This window comes from Rousettus aegyptiacus, unplaced genomic scaffold, assembly GCF_014176215.1.
Source record: "Rousettus aegyptiacus isolate mRouAeg1 unplaced genomic scaffold, mRouAeg1.p scaffold_m13_p_8, whole genome shotgun sequence".
NCBI classification, from domain to species: Eukaryota; Metazoa; Chordata; class Mammalia; order Chiroptera; family Pteropodidae; genus Rousettus; species Rousettus aegyptiacus.
Genome location: NW_023416311.1, coordinates 83,329,920 through 83,353,159, shown reverse-complemented (window position 1 = coordinate 83,353,159; position 23,240 = coordinate 83,329,920). Strand labels below are relative to the sequence as shown.

Below are 23,240 nucleotides of genomic sequence, written 5' to 3'. Positions count from 1 at the left end.
AGGAAGTGAACCAGATGATTTCTGATTCTATCTTGACTAGTTACTTATTTTATTATGTCTTCATACCAATAAGGAAGTTCATTGAAATAGCACATTTAGCTCCAAAGATTTAAAAAAACGATAAGCTTTACAATTGTCTGCCAATGATTCCAAAGAAAGAGCTGGCCAGCAGAGACTAGATGACAAATTTGACCAGTTTCCCGGCCTTGCAGGAATGAGATCTATATAGTACATATTAATTGATTAGAGGGATATTCCAAGAGTATCAGCCACCTATGTATTCAAATGCAGAGAGAAAATATCTACCAGAGTTCAATAGACAATGTTTTTTAGATTATTGACATTTACATTATCCACAAATTTGCCTTTATCCCTTACAGGGGAAAGAAAAACTGAAAACAAAGACTATCTGTTACTCTGTGACTTAGTATAGCAGAGACTGCCTAGCTTTCCAGAAAACTTGTTTCTTTTTTTTCTTTCTTTTTTTTTCCATAGGCACACATTTAAACCATACATTCCTGCCTTCCTTGCAGTTAAGTGTAATTATATGACTGAGTTTCAGCTAATAGGATGTATTTGGCTAATAGAATGTGCCTCACTGCCAGGACTGGCTCAAAAAATTTTTCTACATATGATCTTCTATGCCATTTCTCCACCTGCCTAGCTGACTAGGGACGTGGTGACTTTGAAAACTTATGATGAAGAGGGTAATGCCACAAGATAGAACAAGCCTCCATTTCAGAAACACTGCTTAGAGAATACGTGCCCAAGAATCAGGAATACTTATTTTGGACTTGATGTAAGTAAGAAAAACACTTTTATTATTTTTGAGCCACTGAACCTTTTTTCTTGGAAATGGAGTATGGCTGAAAATAACAATGCCAAATTAGTGACATGGATTAGTGGTTGAACATCGAGAAGTGAGGAAACTGATAGCAGAGGCTAGAAAGATAGAGAATCATGATATGGAAAAACAAAACACATGGTAAAACTTTTTTCAATGATACCTCAAAGAAAGACCATACAACCACTGAACTTGTAGCTCTAGCGGAGATGATTGGAAAAAGTAAGAGTGACTGCTTTCAGCAAGCTATCACAATAAACTAATATGCTCAGAAAAGAATCGCAGCTTGCAAACAAATGAAAGAGGATAAAGAAAGTTCGGAAGTGTAGCTCCTTAAAGGATTGAGCAATGAAGGGCCGTAAAACAATTGTACGTTCTAGTTTGCCCAGGATAGTCATGGTTTATGACTATTGTTTCTGCCTAAATATTAATAGCATTAATATGACTCATTGAGGCAAAAAAAAAAAAAAGCACACATCAGATTACAGATGTAGTCTTTCTACCCAAGGCCCAGGTGCCCTCAAGGTAGCTAGCTAGTTAGCAGAAGAGAAAAATGCATAGCATAATATAGTTATCTATTACTGTGTAACATACAACCTCACACTTAGTAGTTTAAAACACAACCATTTATCTAGTCACGATTGTGCAGTTGGGAAGTAACTCAGTGGGGATGTCTCATCTTTGCTCTGCAACAAGTGAGCTAGAGTCACTCAGTAGCTGTATTGAACTGGAATACTATTTATCATAAGAGGCAAGGAAGCAAAGAAATAAATGAGGCTTGACAATTATGTCAAAGAAGGACTTTTAGGTGTGGTTACTGATTCATAGAACTGACTGAAAAGCACATAAATCAGTAATCTACTACAATTTTGAAGCAATTGAACTATCAGCACAATTACAAACCCAAACTTACACATGGAGAACAAGCAGAAAAAACTGGGCAGCTGCCAAGGAGGGATCACTTCAGATGTAGGACACAGAAGTGTCTCCAGAGTACAGGGTCTAGGAACCACAGAGGACAATGGAAAAGGGACTTCCAGCCAGAGAGAAGAATTGGAGTCTAGTCAAGGTAAAGGCCTTCATAATGTCTGCTCAACAAAATTTAACAATTGTGAAGACCAATAATGGCTGTGTATCTCTAATTCTTTCCCTTCCAGAATTATTACAATTATCTGACCCTGTTCCACCGTTGTAATTTGAGTGTATCTGTTGATGGCAGCGGGGGACATAAAACTTGTCTTTTTAGTTCATGTCGGTAGTCTAAAAATTGGTACATCAATATGGACTTCATTTGAATGTGGTGTCTGCATAAAACTTTGGTTTATTTTCCTTGGGAAGGGAATGAGTGTTTTCTATACGTAAGGAGAAAAGAGAAAACAAATATTTGGTGATCAGAAGATCAGACTGTGACAGAGATCTTTACGTGTTAATCAATGTCAATTTACTTTTCCTTCAAAGCACAGAGATATGCTTCTTTCCCCAAAATTCCTCTTGCAGTTAAGTGTAATTGTGTGACTGAATTATGGCCAATGGAATGTGGATAGGACTGACGGATGCCACTTCCAAGCCTAACCCATTAAAAACTTTCTCTGTCATCTAAATGATATCTTTTCTTATCCATTTATGGAATGAAAGTTCTTCAAAGACCTTGAGAAGGGTGGATCCTGAGTCCTTGGCTTGACTGAGAACACCCTCATTTTATTGATGTGAGAAATAAACTTTTATTTTGATGAACCACTGAGAATGTAGGGTTTATTTGTTAAAGCAGTTAGCATTATCTTAACTAATGCGAGAAAATTATATGTACCAAAGATAAACATTGTCTGGTTCACAAATTACTACAGGGTCAATCTTGTTTGTAATCAATAAACTCAACTGTATTTATTTTCCATATATATTTTACAGTTTTTATTTTCTTCTGTGGGTTTAAGAGAAAAATAAAATCTGTATTGCTTAGGCAGATGTTGATCTGCTTCCTCTCTTCAGCTTGCGGGTGGTCTCTAGTAGTTTTACCATGATTCTATTCTACTTATGTGCCCTCTCTCTCTGGTCCCAGCCCCCCATTAAGCATCCTTTGCTATTATTTCAGATTCCCTGGAAGATACCAGCTTCAGAGGTCTGCTAACACCACCACCATTCCCTGTGGTGCTTAGCCCTAGGGGTGACAACTCCTGCTGATTCCGTTATCTGGGTTGTCTTATGATCAACCTTGTTTGGCTCCTCAGCAATTCCATCACCTGTGTAAACAATTCCCTGAATTAAATTTCCCTGGTATAAAATATCTAAAGTGGTTTCTGTTTTCATGGCAGGACATTGATTGATGTGTATGTTAAGGAAAGCCTCATTGAAAAGGTGACATTTGATCAAAGACTTAAGAGAGAAAGGAGTTAGCTATGTTGATATCTGGGGAGAAGTGTATTCTTGGCAGAGGGAAGAATCAATGCAAAGTCCCTATGGTGAGAAAATGCCTGGTATTGAAGAAAACCACAGAATGAGGAAGGAGACAGTAGAGGCTGAGGTAAGAAAGATACTGTAGCCAGATTATCTTTGATGTAAGAACCCATTGGAGGGTTTTGAGCAAGGGAATGACATGAATTGCCTTATATTTTAAAAGGACGGTTGTGGTAGTTGTGTTGAGAATATACTTTAGGAGCAAGCATGAAAAAAAGAAGACATGTTAGAAGACTCTAGCAGCATTCTAGGCAAGAGATGATGGTGGCTCGGGCCTGTGAGATAGCAAAAGAGATAGTGGGCAGAGGTCATATGATAGTTATACTTTGAAGGTAGAACCAAAGGAATTTACTGGGGTGAGAGATAAAAAGAGAAGTTAGGGAGGAGCCAATGGTATTGACTGTCTAAATAGGAATATGCAAAGTGGCCACAAGTCTTTAAGCATAGTAGTGAGAAATTACTCGCTTGTGTTCCTCTAATGTTTGCACAAATTTTGTTTTATTTTATATTTTATGTTCTTCTGGATATCTTCCAATGTTAATGGTTGAGTCATTAAAGCAATTTTTGGTGTTTTTAGGTCTTCAATTGACTGTTGTCTAATCTCATGTATAGGGACTTTGTGGCCACTCTGTCCTATGAAATCATTTTTCAGAAACACCCCAACATGTTTCAGAGCTAGTGTACCAAAGAAAGAAGAGTCAAGGATAACTCCAAAATTTTTAGATTGAATAACTGAAAGGACAAAGTTGCCATTAGTTAAGATGGGAAAGGCTGTGGGTTGAACAGATTTTGAGAAGATCATAAATTCAGTTTTGAACATGATACACTTGTGATATCTATTAAGTATCCAAGTGAGGAGATTGAGTAAAGAAGTGGAAATAGAAGTCTTTAGTTTATGAGAAAAGAATGAGCAGTAGATAAAGGTATGAGAGTGGTTGGTAAATGGATGACATTTAAAACCCATGAGACTGAATGAAATTGAGGGAGAAGAAAAGCAGACCAAGGTCGAGTCCTGGGGGTCTCCAACATTAACGTTTGGGGTGAGAAGAAGGAACTGGCACTGGAGTCTAAGAAGTGACACATAAATAGAGAGGAAAACCAGGATGTAAGGTGTCCCGGAAACCAAATGAAATAAGTGTCTTGAGTACTAAATAATCAATTGTGTCAAATGATAAGTCAAATAACATGAAGTCTGAGAATTGATGATTGGCTTTAAAAATAGGGAAGGACATTGGTGACCTTGAAAGGGCAGTTTCAGTGAAGAGGTGGGAGAGAAAGCATGAGTGGGTGTATCGAAAAACGAATGGGAGAAGAATTGGAGACACTGTATATAGACAACTCTTTAGAGGATTGTTGTTGCAAGGAATGGGGCAGTTGTTGGTGGGATCGATTGAGTCAAGGTAAGCTCTGTTTTTTAAAATAGGAGAAATACAACATGTTTGTGAACTGAGGATAATGTCCCAGGAAATAATGAAATATTTATAGTGTGGAAAAGAAGGGGCAGAATTACTGAAACAATGTTCTCAGGTAGGTGGTTCATGCTGGGATGTGATCTAGTGTACACATGGAGGGATTCACTTTAGATAGAGGCATGAACAGTTCATTAATAGTAACTGAAGGAAGGAAGAGTATGTAAGTGCAGTCTTTGGTAAGTGGTATGGTAGTGTGTGTCTGAAGAACTGTTCTTTCAATTAATTCAATTTTCTCAGTGAATTAGGAAAGCCATCAGTAAGAAATGAGGATAGGAGGAGAGATAGCAGAGGTTGAGGAGAGAGAAGAAAGTTAGAAAGAGTCCTCTAATAAAGTCAGAAAATGAATGGGGTAAGAATATATGAACATAGAATATAGGGAAGTCTAATATGATTGCCAAACAGAATTGATCAATTTGAGGTTCATGATCAAGTGAGCAATATCGGTATGGTTTAATGCTTTTCCCTAGTCGTATTCAGCTGCATGGGTACAGGTGCAGGATAGAGATGGATTTGACTTAGGTAGCAGTTTTGCTGAGTATAAGAAAGTGAGAGATGGGCAAAGGAGTTGTGAGTATAAGCAAAAAAAAAAAAAGATCATAATAATTGGCCATAACATTTTTTCTGAGTAAGGGGGAGAATCTTCATCCAGAAAGTGTAAATAGGGAAATGGTGATAGGATCAATGGGTTGGCCGTCCTTATGGAATCAAAGGATGGTTGGAGTAGCCAGGCTCCCTCTACCTCATTATTTGCTCCTTATGGACATCTTGTCTCCATGATCTGATTCTTCACATTTACATCTAGGTAGCAGGATGATAGAAGAAACAAAAGGGGAGGAGAAAGGAGACGCAATTGCTCTTTTTTATTTTTAAAGAGGCTTCCCAGGTGTTGTCACATGATACTTCTTTCTTACATTTCTTTGGCCAGAACTTGTTACATGGCTATTCCTAGAAATAGAGAGGCTGAAAATAAAGACTTTATTCCAGAAACCAATAAATAATAGTTTTTTTTTTCTCCCCAAGGACAAAAGAAAGAAAATATATTGGGTTAGGCAATTACTGTATTTCTTTGCATCTAAAATGTGCATTTCCCAATAGTCTACCTCTCTGAAATCAGGATATATAATATAGTCAGTAGCGTTTCATGGTTTAACTGCTGCATTTTTTTGTACTTAATAATACAGAAAATAATGAAGCATTTTACAGTTGACGACATCTTATATTGGAAGAGAGATGGTAGTATTTTGCCAAGAAAGAATATTGGATGGGAGGAACAGATTTGCTTCAGGTAAGAGAAAGGTAAGGAATATAATTAGTTTGATTTTCTACATGTCAAGTATGAGAATGACCGATTAGCAGTTGAAAATTGAGGACTGGAACTCCAGATTGTGATGAGACATGTGATCAAATTTTTGTGGGCAAATTCTTTGAGGTCTTATTTCCAAAAATAACTTCAAATGGCAGTTCTTTACAATAGGTAGAAATTATTTCACTTGTTGGCAAAGACTCAATAGCTCTGCCAGCTATCATAATTTTATAAGATGATAATATATTAATTCAAGGTTTTCAATTAAATTAGCAGTGAAAAATAGATGTGATTTAAAATATTAGTTTGTAGACAATAAGTGATGGTGATATTTTCTTCACATCTATAGCGATTGCATGAGAAACTTCTGATAGAAGTATCTGGTTTTAATTTATTTTCTTCTGGACACTTTATTGAAGACCCATGTGCAAGGGGAAAAATTTAAACCAGACAATTTCAAATCTACTGCAAATTTCACATGCCATCAGAAAGACTAAACTAAATGTTTATTTTGGCCACCATGCTTGAAATGGAAACAAAAAGTGAAATTGATTCATATTTTAATACTTCTTTTTGAAATAATAAAATGGTATTTGGACCTAGGCAACTATTAAGCCTAGTGGTATAATCTATAGTTTGGGTGAAATTGTGAGAAAAAATAAATGCACATAGCAAATTATTTCGGTTTCTGAAAGGCCTATATCCTGTACTTGAAATATGAGAAGTAAGGAAATGAAGGGGTTATTCATTTTTTTAAATGCAGACCTAGAAAAAGCTAGATTCATGGTTTCAGGTCTCTTGCCAGCACTGGGCCCCTCTCCCCGATATCCCACCAAGGTCTTCAGGAAATGGAACTTGATCAAAGATGAAATATTAGAAACCAATGAGATCTGTAGGCCTGAGAGAATAATCACATTATGAAGAATTTGTATAACAAATTGGCAGTTATAAAATAGTCATGGGGGTGTAAAGTACAGCCCAGGGAATACAGTCAATAATATTGTAATAACAATGTATAGTGTCAGGTGGGTATTAGACTTACCAGAGGAATCACTTCGTAAGTACACTTGAAACTAATATAATATTGAATATCAACTGTAATTGAAAAAATAAAATTAAAACAATAATTTATACAAGCTTTTTCAAAGAAATAATAACAATAAAAAAAAGGCACTTTCCCCAACTTGTTTTTGACATTTTAAAAGTTTCAGTTAGCTTCATTCATTCATTCACTCATTCATTCTACACTTTCTTTGGGGCTAGTATGTAACAAGGACTAGGCTAAATACTGGGAAAATGATTAGCAACAACAGATATGATGCCTGTCTTCAGAGAACTTACTTTACGTTCTGGAGAAAGAGATGATGAGTGCATTAAAATTGCAGCGTGGGAGGTGCTCTGAAGGAGAGAAAAGTGGTGCTGGGTGGGTCTGCAAAAAAGAGTTGATGTCAGGGAAATCAGAGAAGTATTCCTTGTGTAAGAGCATCGGTAAAGATATTTTTGCTGCATGGTATCTAATGGGGGGGGTGTTAAACAATTAAGCCACTTATTATTTCATGTAACGCAAAGTCTGGAGGTATTTTGATCAGGGTTGATTCAGAAGTTCAATGATGCCATTAAACAGCTAGGCTCTTTCCCTCTCTCTGGTCTCCCATCTTTTATCGTTGACTAGGTTCTTTGACTTGTCCCCTCATGCTGAATAGATGTTCTAGGCATCATGCTCTCACATAGCTGCATCCAAAGGCAGGAAAGGAGGCATTTTTCCTTGTGTATCCCTTTTTTTTCAGAAGGCTTTTTTTCCTAGAAGGGATTTCAGATCCCCTTGATCTTGAGCATGTCCATGTGCTAGCTGCAAGAACTGATGGGAAAGCAAGTATACTAAATTTTTTAGTTTCTATTGTAGGAGTCCTTTATCTGTATTGTGGTAGTGGTTTCATGAATTGACACACGTGCTAGAATGACATAGGACTATAGAAACACTTTATATCAATGTCAAGTTCTTGGCTTTGATATTGTACTGGAGTTATTAAAGATGTACTCAATGGGAGAAACTGGGTAAAGAGTACACGACACCTCTCTGTACTGTTTTTGTAACTTACTGTTAAATCTATAATTATTTCAAAATAAAAAGTTTTCACAAAAATTCTGAGATCACTCCCTTGCCTTTCTTCATCTTTCTGTGCATATTCTTTCTCTTTGGTGTTAGGTACTACGGCGCTGAGTCTTCTTTCCTCATTTTCCTTAAGTTTTCTCTTATTTGGTCCTAATGCAGAATCGAGTCATTCCCCATCCTCCTGTTAATCCTATTCTTTTAATAAAGGTTATGTTTTAACGAGCTTAATTTTAAAGGCAGCCATGGTCTCTCTTAAAAATCTCTTTGAAAACAAACCCCACAAACCTACCTGCTTTTTATTTTATTTAATCCACAGTTAATCTTAAAGTCAGTAGCCCACAATACAAACATGTTTCCAACGCTTGGCTCGAAGATAATTTTTGTTTTAAATGTATGGAGCATTAATAATATTCTTAGTGTCTGGATTATGATTACACGTTCAGGAATTATAGGAAAAACAGCGATATGAAATATTATGTTCCATTAGTTTTTTCATATAAATCCACACGTCAAAAAAACAGTCCTTTGCAAGGCCATGTGTCCAGAGTTTCTGTTTGGAAAAAATGATCATTACAACTACATAACATCAAACAGAATACAGCCCTTTCCTGAGGGCTTGCAAACTGAATCTGGCAATACTTTGGAAAAGTATTACTTTAAGTTCTCAAGAACCCAGAGAGCCTCTGGCTCTTCCACTGGGCTCAGCCTTAAATATTCTGAGTCCTTTGAAAAAAAATTATGAGTTGCAGGTGTTTAAATTTTAAAGTTTTGCTTTATTGATTGATTGATCTATTGTTTTTTTCATTAAATAACGAGTAAATAACTAATCCTAACAGGAAACAAGGGTTACACTTTATGGGGGTAATATTTACATTTAATACAGTTCTGCATTTTTCTCCTATCCGCTTTCCTACTTATCTCTTTCAACCAAACCTTTCACCTCTTTTCTAGACTCCAATATTTAACAAAAGACCAAACCAACATAAAATAAACACCACCACCACCCCCACTCCGTTACGTTGCAGTTACACCAGCTTGAAAACGAAGAAAGTTTGTCCCTTGCAGTGATCCGTCCTGGCATTTGCCTGCGGCAAGATGGCGGCGGTCTCAATGTCAGTGGCGCTGAGGCAAGCGTTGTGGGGGAGAAGGGCAGCGTCTGTAGCTGCCATTTCCGTTTCCAGGGTTCCGACCAGGTAACGCTACTGTAAGGTTTCTTCTTCGAGCTTTTCGGGTCTCTTCACTTTGGCAGAGGTCCCTGCTGGTTGGGTCCCGTAGAAGGCCTCGCGGAAAGCGTCCTCTGTTGACCCTTTTCTCGGGAGAGGGCGGGCGAACTAGCGGCGATCTAGGGGCGCTGGCCAGGCGAGTCGGGTGTGAATGCGGAGAGGTGAGAGGTTGACGACCTCTGGTTCCTTTGCACGGTTGCTGCGGGAGAGGGTCTGTGGGGTGGGGTTGTATCTGGGGCGGCGAGCCGAGCCCTACCTAGCCCCCAGAGAAGGGGAGGAGCCTCGCAGGTTTTTCGCCTCACTAACCGCACCCCTCTGGTTTGCACCTGTTTGCCTGTCACTCCAGTCCTTACTTGTGAGATAAATTCATCTTTGCTTTACGTAGTAGTTGATTAGGTTTTTGGACAGAAAGATCATTTTATTCATCAGTCTGCTTGGGAGGAAAACTTGGTTACAATTCAATGTTAGTAAAAATATCGCTGCTAGTAATATTGGAAATTGACTTTTAAAAGGCTGGTGGTCATGCTGGAAGGTTTCCCACCCAGAATTTTATTAAAGCCTCACAATCATTCAGAAATTTTTGTTGTTATTGCTTTGCCTTGAAGCATTTTTGTGATGGTGATTTTTACCGACTGTGTCATCTAATCCTCTATTTCCCTATTTTCCCGACTTTGTTAATAGTACTAACACGACAGCACACACACACAAGCATTTTTATCTGCGAATAATTATGTTTTATCGCAATTTTCACAGCTCGTTTGTTTATAAATATAAACCAGGGCTTATATTTAGTGTTTTCTGCGTGTCGTTGAGACGACATTAAATACTTAAAATAAGGAGGGAAAGACTGGATGGACTGATGTGAATGGGGTAGGAATGGAAAATTAAAGAATAAAAATTATTTCTTTAAGGTAAAATACTCCATTGGTTGACTTCAGGCTTGAATAGAAGTGGCTCAGTTTAGTTCTTGTTCTAGACATTATGGAGATGAATTTTGCATTCCCAAATAAATAATAATGTATTCACAGTTGCCCTAGAACTGAAAACAGATTTGAAGTGTCCACTGGTACATGGCTAATCAAAACATGGCTGTATATATCACAGCCATTTTGTCAGCAGTTAAAGTAGTTAAGATATTACATTTTGGAAACTTTGATGATAATTAGTACTATTTATTCAGATTTAAAGAGTTTTCTGTTTACGAGTGTGTTAGAAGAGATTTGAAAATAAAATTTAAAATCATGACTTTTGTTTTACGCTTTAAAAAACTTAGAAGCCAAGGAAAACTAATTTAAACAAAAGTCAGATGACACATTTGCTTTGCTTTCTGTACGTATCACTTTTTTTCTTGAAGAGCTTATGCTGTTTATTTCTCTTTAAGGGAAATTTGTGGTCCTTCTCCCTTATCTGTTACTTGGTTTTCATCTTTAAAGTATTCTTTTCCTCTCACGATTTTAAATAATGAGGATCTGAAAAGGTTCTGTGTGCAAAAAGAACTAATTAATGGAGAAATCTACATCTAAAAAGCATTTTATTGTAATATTTAGAAAACATTCGTAAATGATGTAACATTTCTGATCACTTAAGTAAAATGAGAGGGTAGAATCAGTAAGGCACTTGCTTAGGAGGGGAGTAGTGAAAAAAATTAAGTGTTGGAGAAAAGGAACTATCAGAAGGAAAGAAGCCGGTAATGGCTACATTAACTTAAATGAACTTAACTATAATATATCAGTAAAAAATAAAAAAACAGAAATTCAACATCATGTACACATAAGAGAGAAAAATATTTAAACAGTGTAGACTGTTCGGCTGATCTAGATACTTAGCTCATGCTCTAGAGTCTCAATTTCTACGTGGTTCTCATTTCCCTGGACTGAAGAGGAGGGGAAATCTGATAAATGGCCTACATTTATCCTTACTTTCCCTGACTTTCCTAAGGGATTTTCCAGGGTTAATTTAACTATTTAGGATATTCATATGAAAGCCAGATAAAATGTCATTCTATTTTAAAATAGCAGCACTTAGGACTCAGGACATTTGATGCAGTGTTTTTTTTTGTGGTGGTGGTTTTCTTTAAACCTATTCACTTACACTCACCTAGCCCAGTTTCATCACTTCTCAGTATGGACCGAGTCTGATGTTTACCTCAAATGTAGCTCAGGGTCTGCAGCAGATGTTAATGACTTTAGCGGGGACTGAGTATGTGGGACCTTTTTTTGAGGCCTATTTTGTACTCCAGTCTTGCTCTATTCTGTTGCTCTGTTTCCTTTTTCAGCATTAGGTAAGCCAGTATGAAATTATAAGTCTGCAGGAACCTCTAATAAGTAAGAGGCCCTAAGATTGACAAAGAGTTCTGTGTTTATTAAACCTTGATGAGAAACTATCTCAGCTCAAATTTGAGAAACATTTAGGGCATTTAAAACCAGTAGATTGGCTTCTACTTCAGATAAGCTGGATAAACAAATTCTTCTCTGTAGGGCAGCTACTTTTGCTATCTTTGGAACATATCAAAGCCAAGTTTTGTGGACTTGAAATGTTTCTAAAATATCTTCTGAAAGGTTTCATTGTGTGGCTTATTTTCCTCATTAAAAAAAAACATAATTAGTTGGTCTTTTTCATCAGTAACAGTCATCTTTGATGAATTCTCCTTAGGAGAATTAAATATTTTAATACTAATAGATATTAGAATAGTATCTGACACACATTTAGGTAAGTAAACCTTACCTAAATAAATGTTAATTTTATTATTGGTTTGAATAGCCTGAATATTTTTCTTTTCATTAGTCTTGGTGATAGATATGTGATAGATGGAATTATTGTTTAAAATATTTGCTTCCATTAGAGGATCATAAATCATTACCTGATTGGCCAGTCAAATGTTTTAACTAGTAAGCATTGTCACGCAGAAACTTCAAGAGCTGTCCCTTGTTTTGCCATGTCCCTTTCCTTCTGCTATGAGATGGACACATACTGGATCAGGTCTTTTCTTTTAGTATAGATCCTGGAATGAAGATGACATGGAGCAAAGCAGAAGCTGATTCTTGTAGGTCGTATAAAACATGAAGGGACTAAGAGATAAACCTTTGCTGTAAGTCACAAAGGTGTTTGGGTTGTTGGTTACCTCAGCATAACAACCTATGCTAACTTTTTTACACATACACATTTGCAAATGACCAGGTATTAGGACCTGGACAGCTATATCAGGAGTGAGGTCACTTGCTGTTGTAGGGATGAAAAAAGATTTTACTTTTGTGTACTTCATGGCGCTTAGTGCAATGGCTCACACATAACAAGTAAATGCTTACATAGAGGAGTAAATACATTTTTAAAGATGTGTGATTGTAAGGAAAAGCAGAAAGCCATAAGCAGTATTTCTAGTAATAGCCAGATCAGTGAAAGCCAAGTAGTCACTAACCTACATAAATATCTACAACACATACTCTTTCCTAATTATTTGCAATGGTTTGAGTTTAGGATATTCACCTAAAACTGCTTCTGGATTAAAGTTTTCTTATGAATAGATTTTTTTTTTTTTTAATACTCATACATTTTCTTGACAAGTGTCCTGACTCTTCTGTATTCAGATTAAAAGAGGTGGAAATTAATTTATTTGGGGAAGGGTACTCATGGAACATGAGAACTTTTTTGGAATAATAGTGACTAAATGTGACTTGTTCTCTGCAAGCTACTTTACATGAAGTTTTTAAAAGTTAGTAATACATGGGGCTTAATGGAGAAAGTAGGAGCAACCTAGTTCCTGTATAATATATGTTGGAAGAAGCCTTTGTTTTGGTGTGGGTTTAATACAGAATAAAACAATTTTAAATGGAAAAGCTTCTAAAACTACTATCCCTTGGTGAGAGTTGAGAATCATTTTTATGGCATTTATTCTGAGCACAAATTAATAATATTGTTAATATTTATTTCTCATTTACTGTGTATTGTCCACTGTGCCAAGGACTTTACATCATCTCATGCATTTCTCATAGTAAGCCTGTGAATTCAGGTGTTTCTAGTCTCTTCATTTTTCAGATGAGAAAACAAATACAGGTGAGGAAACAGATTTTTTCAGTTTACTGGCTACCTTGTTTTATTGCACGTGGCTTTATCGTGGTTCACAGATGTGTTGTTTTTACAAATTTAAGGCAAGGCCCTCCACCAGAAAAAAAGATTATAGCTCTCTTTATTGTGGTGGTCTGGAATGGAACCTGCAGCATCTCCGAGGTATGCCTGCCAATGCATTACTAGGAAATAGTCTGATTTAGAAGTCTAAAGGAACATGTTGACTTTTGCAGTAAGAAATATTGTGTCTGATAATAGTAAATTAAAATCTCAGTATCTTTTTTCTTTTCCTTTTAGTAAGTTATGTTCTTTATTTGAGAGACTATATAGTGTTCTTTACTTTCACCCCACTGGTCCTTTCGTGCACTGAGAGTCTCTCCAATTGAGAAATTAGAGTTTTTGTTTGCTTATTTGTTTTTTAGGAAGGCTTTCTTCCCTAAATTTTGTAACAATTTTCGGTGAGAGACTTTCTATAACTGACTTGATTTTTTTTTAATACTTTCTTACCTTCTTAAAAAAGATACATGTAATGTATGCATTAACAAGGTATAGTGAACATATTTTTTTGTTTTCTTACTCCAGTGATCATTAGGAAAAAGTTATTGTATGCTATCAGATGTCTGTTATACTTTGTGAGTTCATGTGTCTGCTATTTAATAGTGTTTTTGTATCCTACCTTGACTGGTCTGCTTTCCTTTAGTAGTTTCCCTACCCCTTTTCATTTATCATGAGTTTGAACACCAAGCAAGTAAACCTATTAGAATTTTATATAAAATAAAGTTCTGATGATGACTGAAATTTACTTTGTTGTGAATAAAGTTTTGGTATTTTTTAAGGTTGAGAGATAATTACATATAATACGTGAGCTCTTAATATATCTTTTCTTTTTTAGTTTTCAGTGTCCAGCATTCTGATGGGCCTTTTATTGTACCTGAATTAAGCAGTGGCTACTTTCTTCATAACGATTTTCATCTAAATATTTGGATGTTTTAGCAGACTGTTCTAAATCTTTTGTCCTTTAATGCCATGAAGGCAATTCAGAACTTCTATTTCAAATTCTCCTTCTGTTCTCTGTTATTATTTTGATAGGTGAATACAACCTTAGGTTCTTTACAGCTAGTTAATTGCTCAAATGTGACCTTTTCTTCCTGCCTTTGCTCACTAGACTTAAGTTTTTCTTTGTGGGATAGATCATGCTCTATTCAGTTCAGTGGTTTTTAAATCTTTGCTGTGCATCAAAATCACCTGTTGTGTGCACAAAAATTCAGATGCCTTGGCCCCAATAAATATTCGTTCAGTAAGTTTAGGTTGAGACTTAGTTTTATGCTGATTATGATGGGAAGGTAGGGCTGCAAAGTACTTCAGAATGGATTTGTCCTTGGGGCAAGGGTGAAATTTCCAGAAACAAACAAAATATCCTTAAATTTTTCAAATTTTCCTAATGTAAATTAAGTTTTGTGCTTTTCACCCATGCACTTTATAGAGGCTTTTTCTTGGAGAAACTTTCCTTTGAGGCAAAGCAAGCATTTTGATAATTTTGGAGAAAGCAGGCCACGTTACTCACTCTCTGGAGACTCTTGTTCTTCCTTTTGGAAGGGCTCAGGTTTAATATAGCGCAGCTGTTGAACTCTCTGCCCTTCAAAGTTTTAAGAAGAAAGTGTTTTATCCTTTAAAATGGAAATGCCTTTTTTAGGAAGATTGTCTTTGTGGATATAGTTCTCTAAGAAAGTTTCATGCTTTTCTAGAATTCTTTTGTTTTAGTGATTTCTTAGAATTGTTTCAGATGTTAAGAGCACCGTCTCAGAATAAAGATTTGGTTCCTTTTGTAATATATTTTGCTATATCCTTAACAAAACTAGATGAAGAGTTTATTTCTTTGTATTTTCTAGGACTCAAAAATATGTTCTTTCCTTTATTCAGCCACTCTATACATAAGTAAATGGACCTTGAATAGGGTTTACTAGACAAAAGATTCTGTTCTAGATGACTGTTTAGCAAGCCATATGCTTCTCCTAAAAATGTCATTCTGTCTTGATGAGCTTTAAAGTGATTACAGATGTTTTGGCTCTTTTGAGGACTACCACTCTTTATGGGAAAAGATCACTTCTTTTTCAAGGGATTTCTTCAAAACTATAGAAATTTGCATGAAATTTATTTTTATACCTTTTGTCTTTAAACTCTAATGAAATTAGATTTAGACATTAGTAATTTGAATTAAATTTTAATATTCTTAATACAAATGAGACATAGAGAATTAAATGTCTCAATACAGCTTTTGTTAAGATCGTTAGGTTTTTTTTTTTTAATTTGGAATTTAAAGTGCTTTATAATTACTTCTGTGCAATGAAAGGTGATATTTTGGCAGGAAGGGATATCTTTTTTGATGTTCAGGGCCTTGTACTTTGGTAAGTTACCTCTAGCAGTTATAGATCATAGTCATATAATGTTTGAGTTGGAGGAAAACTCTAGGATCATCCTGTTTGACCCTTTTTTTTAATGCAAGATTCTCTAGAACTTCCTGTTTCTTGATTGTCTAGAAGTTGAGAAATATATGGTTAATATCTGGTAGCCCCAGAAAACCCTCTATACTTTTAGACTTGTTGGCAAATGTTTCTTTTTCGTTACTATATACAAAAATCCTAACCCCCTGTATACATATCAGCTCTTTAGACAATTGAAGACATTTGTCATCACTCATTCTCCCTCCAAAATTTGTGCTCCAGGCTTATGGCTTGTCCAGTTTGTTTACTCTTTATTAATGACCATATTTCTTAATGTTTTTGACTACCTTTTGATAGTCCTTAGAATGTATTCCATTTTGCCAGTATCTTTCTTTGAACCATGTTGTTATTTTCTTATTGTTGAACTTTGAGAGTTCTTAAAGTATTCTAGATACAAGTCCTTTATCATGTATCTGGTTTGCAAATATTTTCTCCCAATCTGTTTTTTCTTTACATTCTTTTAACAGTACCTTTCACACAGTAAAAGTTTTTAATTTTGATAAAAGTTCAGCCTGCCACTTTTTTTCTTTTATGGATTGTACTTTTGTTTTTATATCTAAGGACTCCTTGCCTAACCTTAGACCATGAAGATTTTTTCCCTATATTTTACTCTTGAAGTTTTGATGTGTTATGTTTTACATTCAGATCTATGATCCATTTTGAGTGAATTTTTATATAAAGTGTGAGATTTACGTTAATTTTTTTTTTTTTGCACCACCATTTATTGTAAAGACTATCCATTGAATTGCTTTTGCACCTTTTCCAACAGTCATTTGACTACATTTGTCTGGATCTATTTTTGTATTTTCTGTTCCGTTCCATTGATATAAATCCCTTGGCCAATACCACAGTCTTGGTTTCTCTAGTTTTACAATAAATGTGTATTGTACTTCAGTAGCTGTGATTCTTCCAGTTTCCTTCTTTTTCAAAAATGTTTTAGCTGTTCTAATTCCTTTGCCTATCTATCTAAATTTTAGAATCAGCTTATCTATATCTGTGAAAAATCCAGGTGGGACTTTAATTCGTATTGCTTGAAGTATAGAGCTTAATTTGAAGAGAGTTGTCATTTTTACTATGTTGAGTCTTCCAGTACATAAATATGCTATATGTCTCTTCAATTATTTATTGATTTCTTTCATCAGTGTTTCATGGTGTTGAATATACAGATCCTATATCTGTTTTGTTAGATTTATGCTTAAGTATCTGTATTTTGGGGATACATGGTAAATAGCATTGTTTAAAATTTTTCGTTTCTAATTGTATTGTATATAGAAATAGGATTGATTTTTGTGTTGACTTTGTATCGTGCAACCTTGTGACATTCATATGTTCTATAAATATTTTGCAGATTTTTGGGATTTTAAAGTGAGTAATCATGCAGTCTTTGAATAAGGACAATTTCTTCTGTTTCAATCTTTACACCTTTTGTTTCTTTTTGGCTTCCAGAAAGATATTAAATAAGATTGGTAACAGTAGGCATTCTTGCCATTTACTAGTCTTAGGGGAAAGTATTCAGTTTCCACCATTAAGTATCATGTTAGTTAAGATTTTTGTTTTGTAGAAGTGCCTTTTATTAGATTAAGGAAGTTTTCTCCTAGTTCGCTAATAATTTTTATCATGAATGGATGTTATATTTTGTCTAATGCCTTTTCTGCATCAGTTTGATAAGATTCTTGTGTTTTTTTTTTCTTTAGATTGTTAGTATGGTGAATTACATTGATCGATTTCAAATATTGAACCAGCCTTGCATTTTCAGGATAAACCACACTTTGTTGTGTTAATTCTTTTTATATATTACCATATTTAATCTGCTAAGATTTTGTTGAGGATTTTTACAGCTATGTTTATGAAGGCTATTGGTCCGTAATTTTCTTTTTCTGTACTGTCTTTGTATAGATTTGGTATTGTGGTAATACTGGACTCATAAAATGAGCTAAAAGTGTTTCCTTATCTGTTTTCTTTTGAGTTGCTTTAGTTTCATCCTCAAATTTAGATGTTATATTTTGTTTTCATTTGGTTCAAAAGATTTTCTTATTTCCCTTGAGACTTCCTCTTTGATGCATGGATTATTTAGAGATGTTTTAATTTCCAAGGATTTGGAGATTTCTCTATCTTTCTGTTGATTTCTATTTAATTCCGTTATGTTACGAAAAAGTCAATTCCTGGGGTTTTCTCTTTACAGTTTACATCCAGAAACCTGTGGCTCTTTTTACCTTGCTCTGTAGTGCAATCCTACAGTAGGACTTGCATCAGTGACTAAGGGATGGAAAGACAGGTAGAAGGAAACAACAACAACAACAAAAAACAGTAGGTATTGGTCCTACCTTCTTAGAATCACAATAAATGGAAAAGGAAGGTTTCCTTCACTCAGAGTTTTTACTCTAGCAGGTTTCTATGTGGCCACGGGATTACCTTTGGCTGGTGCATGGTGCATGAGAGAACAGAGAAAAGAGGAAAAAAACCCCGCAATTTCTACATTTGCCCTTTCTAGCTCCTTTGGACAGAGTGCTTCTCCTGAAGAAGGGCTCATTTGTTGATTTCCTGCTGCTTTAAGTTCATGTGGAGGATACTGGAGGGAAAAATTATGGTAAACTCATTGCTGGTTGAGTGGTACTTTGAATTCTGGTGATCTTCCCTGATTTACTTGTCAGAATTTTCAAATAGCTGTTCCATACATACAGAGTTTATGGTTGCATTCAGAGAGACAGGGTAGAATATGCTTACTACATCTTAATAAGACCAGCCATTCTATGATGAATTATTTTTAAAGCTAAATTCTAATATACCTTGCATTTTAGCACATATGAATAGATTTAAAAGATACAAAGATGATTCAAAAAAGCTCTTCATATGATCAGATTCCAAACCATTAATTCTCAACTGTGGTGGGAGGAAAGGAGTAGTTAACACCCCAGAATCTTAGAAATGGAGCAGAGGAAGGATTTCGAAATACATATGCCCTCAGTTGAAAATTATGGCATTTAATAAAATACTGATGTTTGTTGCACATGTAAATGGGTACAAAAATATATCAAGTCACTGGTTTAGACCATCAACCAATAAATCTTAACTACTTCGAAAGGATGTGGGAGTCAGATTTATTTTGAGACACTGATGGAAGTTTTGGTGACTTTCTCTCTAAAAATAGTTTCACTCATATATATAAAATCAGAGTTATATTTCTAGGGGATTCATGGATCCCAGACTTTGTAGCCCTTATCTAGAGGATTTTAGGTTTTATACAACATTTCGTTTATACTAACTCTTGTGTTGAATCTTTTAGTTACCAGTGACAGAAACCTAGAAACTCAAATGATTGGCTTAGGCGGTGAGAAGGAATTGGTTTATGTTACCAAGCAATGGAAAGAGCAAGGGTACAGCCAACTGGTCTCAGGGACCAGAGCAAGGAAGCTACCAGGCTCTCTCTAATTTGTCTCTGACATTCTCTGACAGCTACTACTTCAGATTGTTTTTTCCTATCATAGCTGATAGAAGTTTTTTCAGGCTTATATCTCATAGCTTTATCAATAGGGGGCGACTGAAAATCTCCTTCTTTGGTACCAAGTTAAAAAAAAATTGGAAATACTTGAGTCAGATTAAACAGTCTAAGGGTTTACTATTATATAGTCATATTTTTAATGCTAATTATACTGCTATTTCATATGCATGTAGATCATAGGAACCCTGGAAGTCAGGTATAATGAAAGATGAGCTCACTGAACAAACATTAAGAGCAAGAATACTTTATATTGAGATATCTTTAGGGAACAAATAACGTTGGTATATATTATGTAGGCTGAGTTGTTTTCCTAATGAACTTTAAGAGTTTACTTGATAAAGGTGTGTTCACTCATTCAACAAATATTTGTGTTTCTTTTTTATTTTCTAGTCCCAAAAGATTGCATTTCTACAGAATTTACTAGGAGGTATATCCTCAGAATATCTGCTTTGAGGATGAATGTGTAGGGTAGAAGTAGTCAAACAAAGGCTAGACGATCATTTCTCAGGATTTTGTGGACAGGCATTATCTTTGATTGGCATGTGGGTATAGGTGGTTTATTTGAAAGTTGACTTAGGAATTAGAAGTGAGGAGCCTGGGAGTGAAATAGAGAAGGAAGAAGAAACAAGTAATATTGAGATTGCTGCTTTGAGCAGTAGAGGTTCAGTTCTACTGGAACTCCCTAAGAAGCATACAGAATACCTTTCCGTAATGTCTATTTGAAAGATGGAAGGCTTGAACGTTTATCTAGTGGTTCTTATACCCCTTTGGTTAATGAACGTGTTAACTCTCTTGTGCTTTGAGCTATACCTGTGCTCCTAAAGACCCTGAGGCATAATAGGTTTACTTGTGGTAGGTTGCAGGAAGATAACCTGAGTCTGAGCTCCTATAGCTGTGGCTGAAATGACAGATGGGCCAAGATAATGATGTACCAAAGGAGTCGATTACAGGCTTCCTTACAACTCAGAAGTCTCTGTAATCTATTTTTTGGGGGTGATGCTAATCATAAGAATCCTAATGTATCATTTATTCAGCAGTTGGGTACTGAGGTAGTTAGTTGCTTTACGTATGTTATTTCATCTCATGAAAGTAAATGATCTCATTTTAGATAGTCTATTGACAATTATAGTTTACCCATTCCTTGGGTTGTAATTAACTCATATTTACTGGAATTTGCTTTATTCACCAATATTCTGAAAGCCATGACAAAGGATTGGGAAACTGACATCTTAAAACTCCCTTACCTGTAAATAGTAATAGAAGTACTCCAGGGAAGAGATGGTTTCTTCTATACAATTCAGTGTTTAAAGAATTCACAATAGCAGAATACTCCCATACTGTGTACCAGGCAGTTGACCAAGGACTGTGTATAATATCCCAACAAAGATCAGCCTACAGAATTTTCTTTAAGAATGTGACAGGTAAAGCTAGTGGCCTGGATGATCTCATTATTTGGATGAGCATATATTTTCTCTTCACTGATACTGCCTAAAGTATTCAACATAGAGACTTTTGTTTATAGTTGCCCTTTAGGCTCTTGCCCCTGTCTCACTGTCATCTCTGACTGATAACTATGGTGGTAGCCTTGTCTTCCATCTTATCAATGTGCTTCAGCGTATCATTTCAGTGCCTAGTTAGCAGTGGGATGCGAACAACATGCATCTGAGGTTATTTCACAAATTTCAGTTTTCTCTTCCCTTAGTTGAGACTTAAAGCATCGTTATTCTGTTGCTGATGACATTCATGGTTTAAGTATTTCTTATTTACTGCTTGTAAGTGGCCCCTAATTAGGGCCCAAGTTTTAATTTTGGTCTCAAATTTAATCTTTTGGTTTCGAGTTCAAACTGTCGATATGGCCAGCTCCCTTAATAATCTCTTGCTACTGTCTTTGACTCTGGCTTTGGCAAAAACTGCTTTCCAGAGATTTTTTTTTTTTTTTTTTTTAACTCCTGATAGTAGTCATGCCACCAGGCTATATTAGCTCTCTCATACTTGAGCTGCTCTGTTGGATCCATCACATCAGTATAGCATAGTAGTTAGGAGCACACGTTTCAAAGTCAGCTATACCAGAATTTGAGTCCTAGCTCTGTGCCTAATTTGTGTCTGTTTTCTATTTCATGAAATGGACATAATTCTGTTTCATTAAGTCTATAAAGTGCTTAGGGCAGTGCCTGACATATGCTAAGTGCCACATTTTAACAATATTCTTTTGTGGCTTCTTTTTCACTCTTTGTTATTTCACCCCTCTTTTTTTCCCCCCCTTTCATAAACCTTTCCTAGATTCTAGTTCCTCTTTCTGTATTATCAGAGTATCTTGGATCTTGTCTTTTTATTAACAGTATTTTATTCAGGAGTCTATAAAATAATTATCTGCACTTGGCTTTTTCCAGATTGTGACCTCCCATGCACTCCTCAGCCCAATGCATTTTATTTTTGGCATCTGTCATTCCACTGAAATAGCTTTCATCAAGGTTGACAGTGACCCTGTTGCTAAATGAATAGACTCTTCTCAGTCCTTATCTTATGTGACCTTTGCAGTTTAAAAAGATGACTTTCTCATTCTTGAAAGATTCTTTCTTTGACTTCCTAGTTTGTATTTCCTCCTTCTCAGTTCCCTTTGAATGCCCATCATCTTTTGTCCATTCCTTGAACTATAATGACAAAATGAATTTGTGCAGATTCACCATCTAATTTAAGAACTAGAGAATTTCCAATACTTTTATTTTTTTGCATACTGTGGTAGGCTGAATAAACCCTCGCCCCCCAGTATGTTCATCCTAATCCTCAGAACCTGTGAATGTTACCTTAGATGGCAAAAGGGTCATTGTAGATAGGATTAAATCGAGGATCTTGAGATGGGAGATTATCTTGGTGGGCACAATGATGTAATCACAGTGGGTCTTATAAGAAAGACTCAAGAGTAATCAGAAGGAAATGTCACCATGGGAGCAGAGACTAGAGTGATGTGACCATATGCTCAGGAATGCCAGCAGCCTCTAAAAGTTGGAAAGGACAAGAAACAGATAGATTTTCCCTTGGAGACTTCAGAAGTATCCAGCCTTTCTGACTGTGAGATTCATTTTGGATTTATGACCTCCAGTACTGTAAGAATAAATTATGTTTTAATCTACCAACTTTTTGGTGATTTGTTACAGCAGTAGTAGGAAACTAATACACTTTCTTTGTATCTTGTTACCTACCATGACTTGTTACCATCTGTTTTTTTCTAAAGCCTAAATATATGTAGTTTATTTGCATTGTGTACACATTTCACTCAAGAAAGCAACACATATACATAGCATCTAAAAAAAGAGTAGAAAAGATTTTTAAAAATTTAAAAATTCAAGTTAATTCTAGTGATCATTTAATACCCAACCAAAGAAACAGCTATTTATTCCAGTGCTAGAGGAATGGCTTATTAAGAGATGCTATCTGTGTCTCCACTGGGGAATTGGGGCTTCTAAAGGACTTCCAAAGATAATTTTACTATTTGTAGTTCTTGCCTAATACACTGACTTAGGACCTGCTCTCCATATAAGATGTGTCTCTGCATCTTATTCTTGACTTCTAGGCCCCTAGAACTAACAGGACTTCTCTTGGATTTTCCAGAGACATGTCAATTACAGCATATCTGAAACAATTTGATGATCATCATCTTCACCACTCCACTTGTTTTCCCTCTTAATTACTGTCACCAATACCCAGCCAGTTACCCTAGCCAGAAACCTATGCATCTTTTTTGTTTCCTCCCTCTTAGGCTTTCTGTCAATTA

At 35.7% G+C, this 23,240-nt stretch overlaps 1 protein-coding gene across 1 annotated transcript in view; it reads left to right on the top strand.

The window, feature by feature from the left end:
• Positions 1 to 9,233: 9,233 nt before the first annotated feature.
• The window catches only part of NDUFS4 (NADH:ubiquinone oxidoreductase subunit S4), an 83,374-nt gene continuing 69,367 nt past the window's right edge, over positions 9,234 to 23,240 (top strand). The window contains exon 1 of the mRNA XM_016142362.2: positions 9,234 to 9,376. Within this exon, the coding sequence (XP_015997848.1) occupies positions 9,279 to 9,376 (98 nt within the window). The 5' untranslated portion in view covers positions 9,234 to 9,278. The remainder of the gene's footprint in view (positions 9,377 to 23,240) is intronic.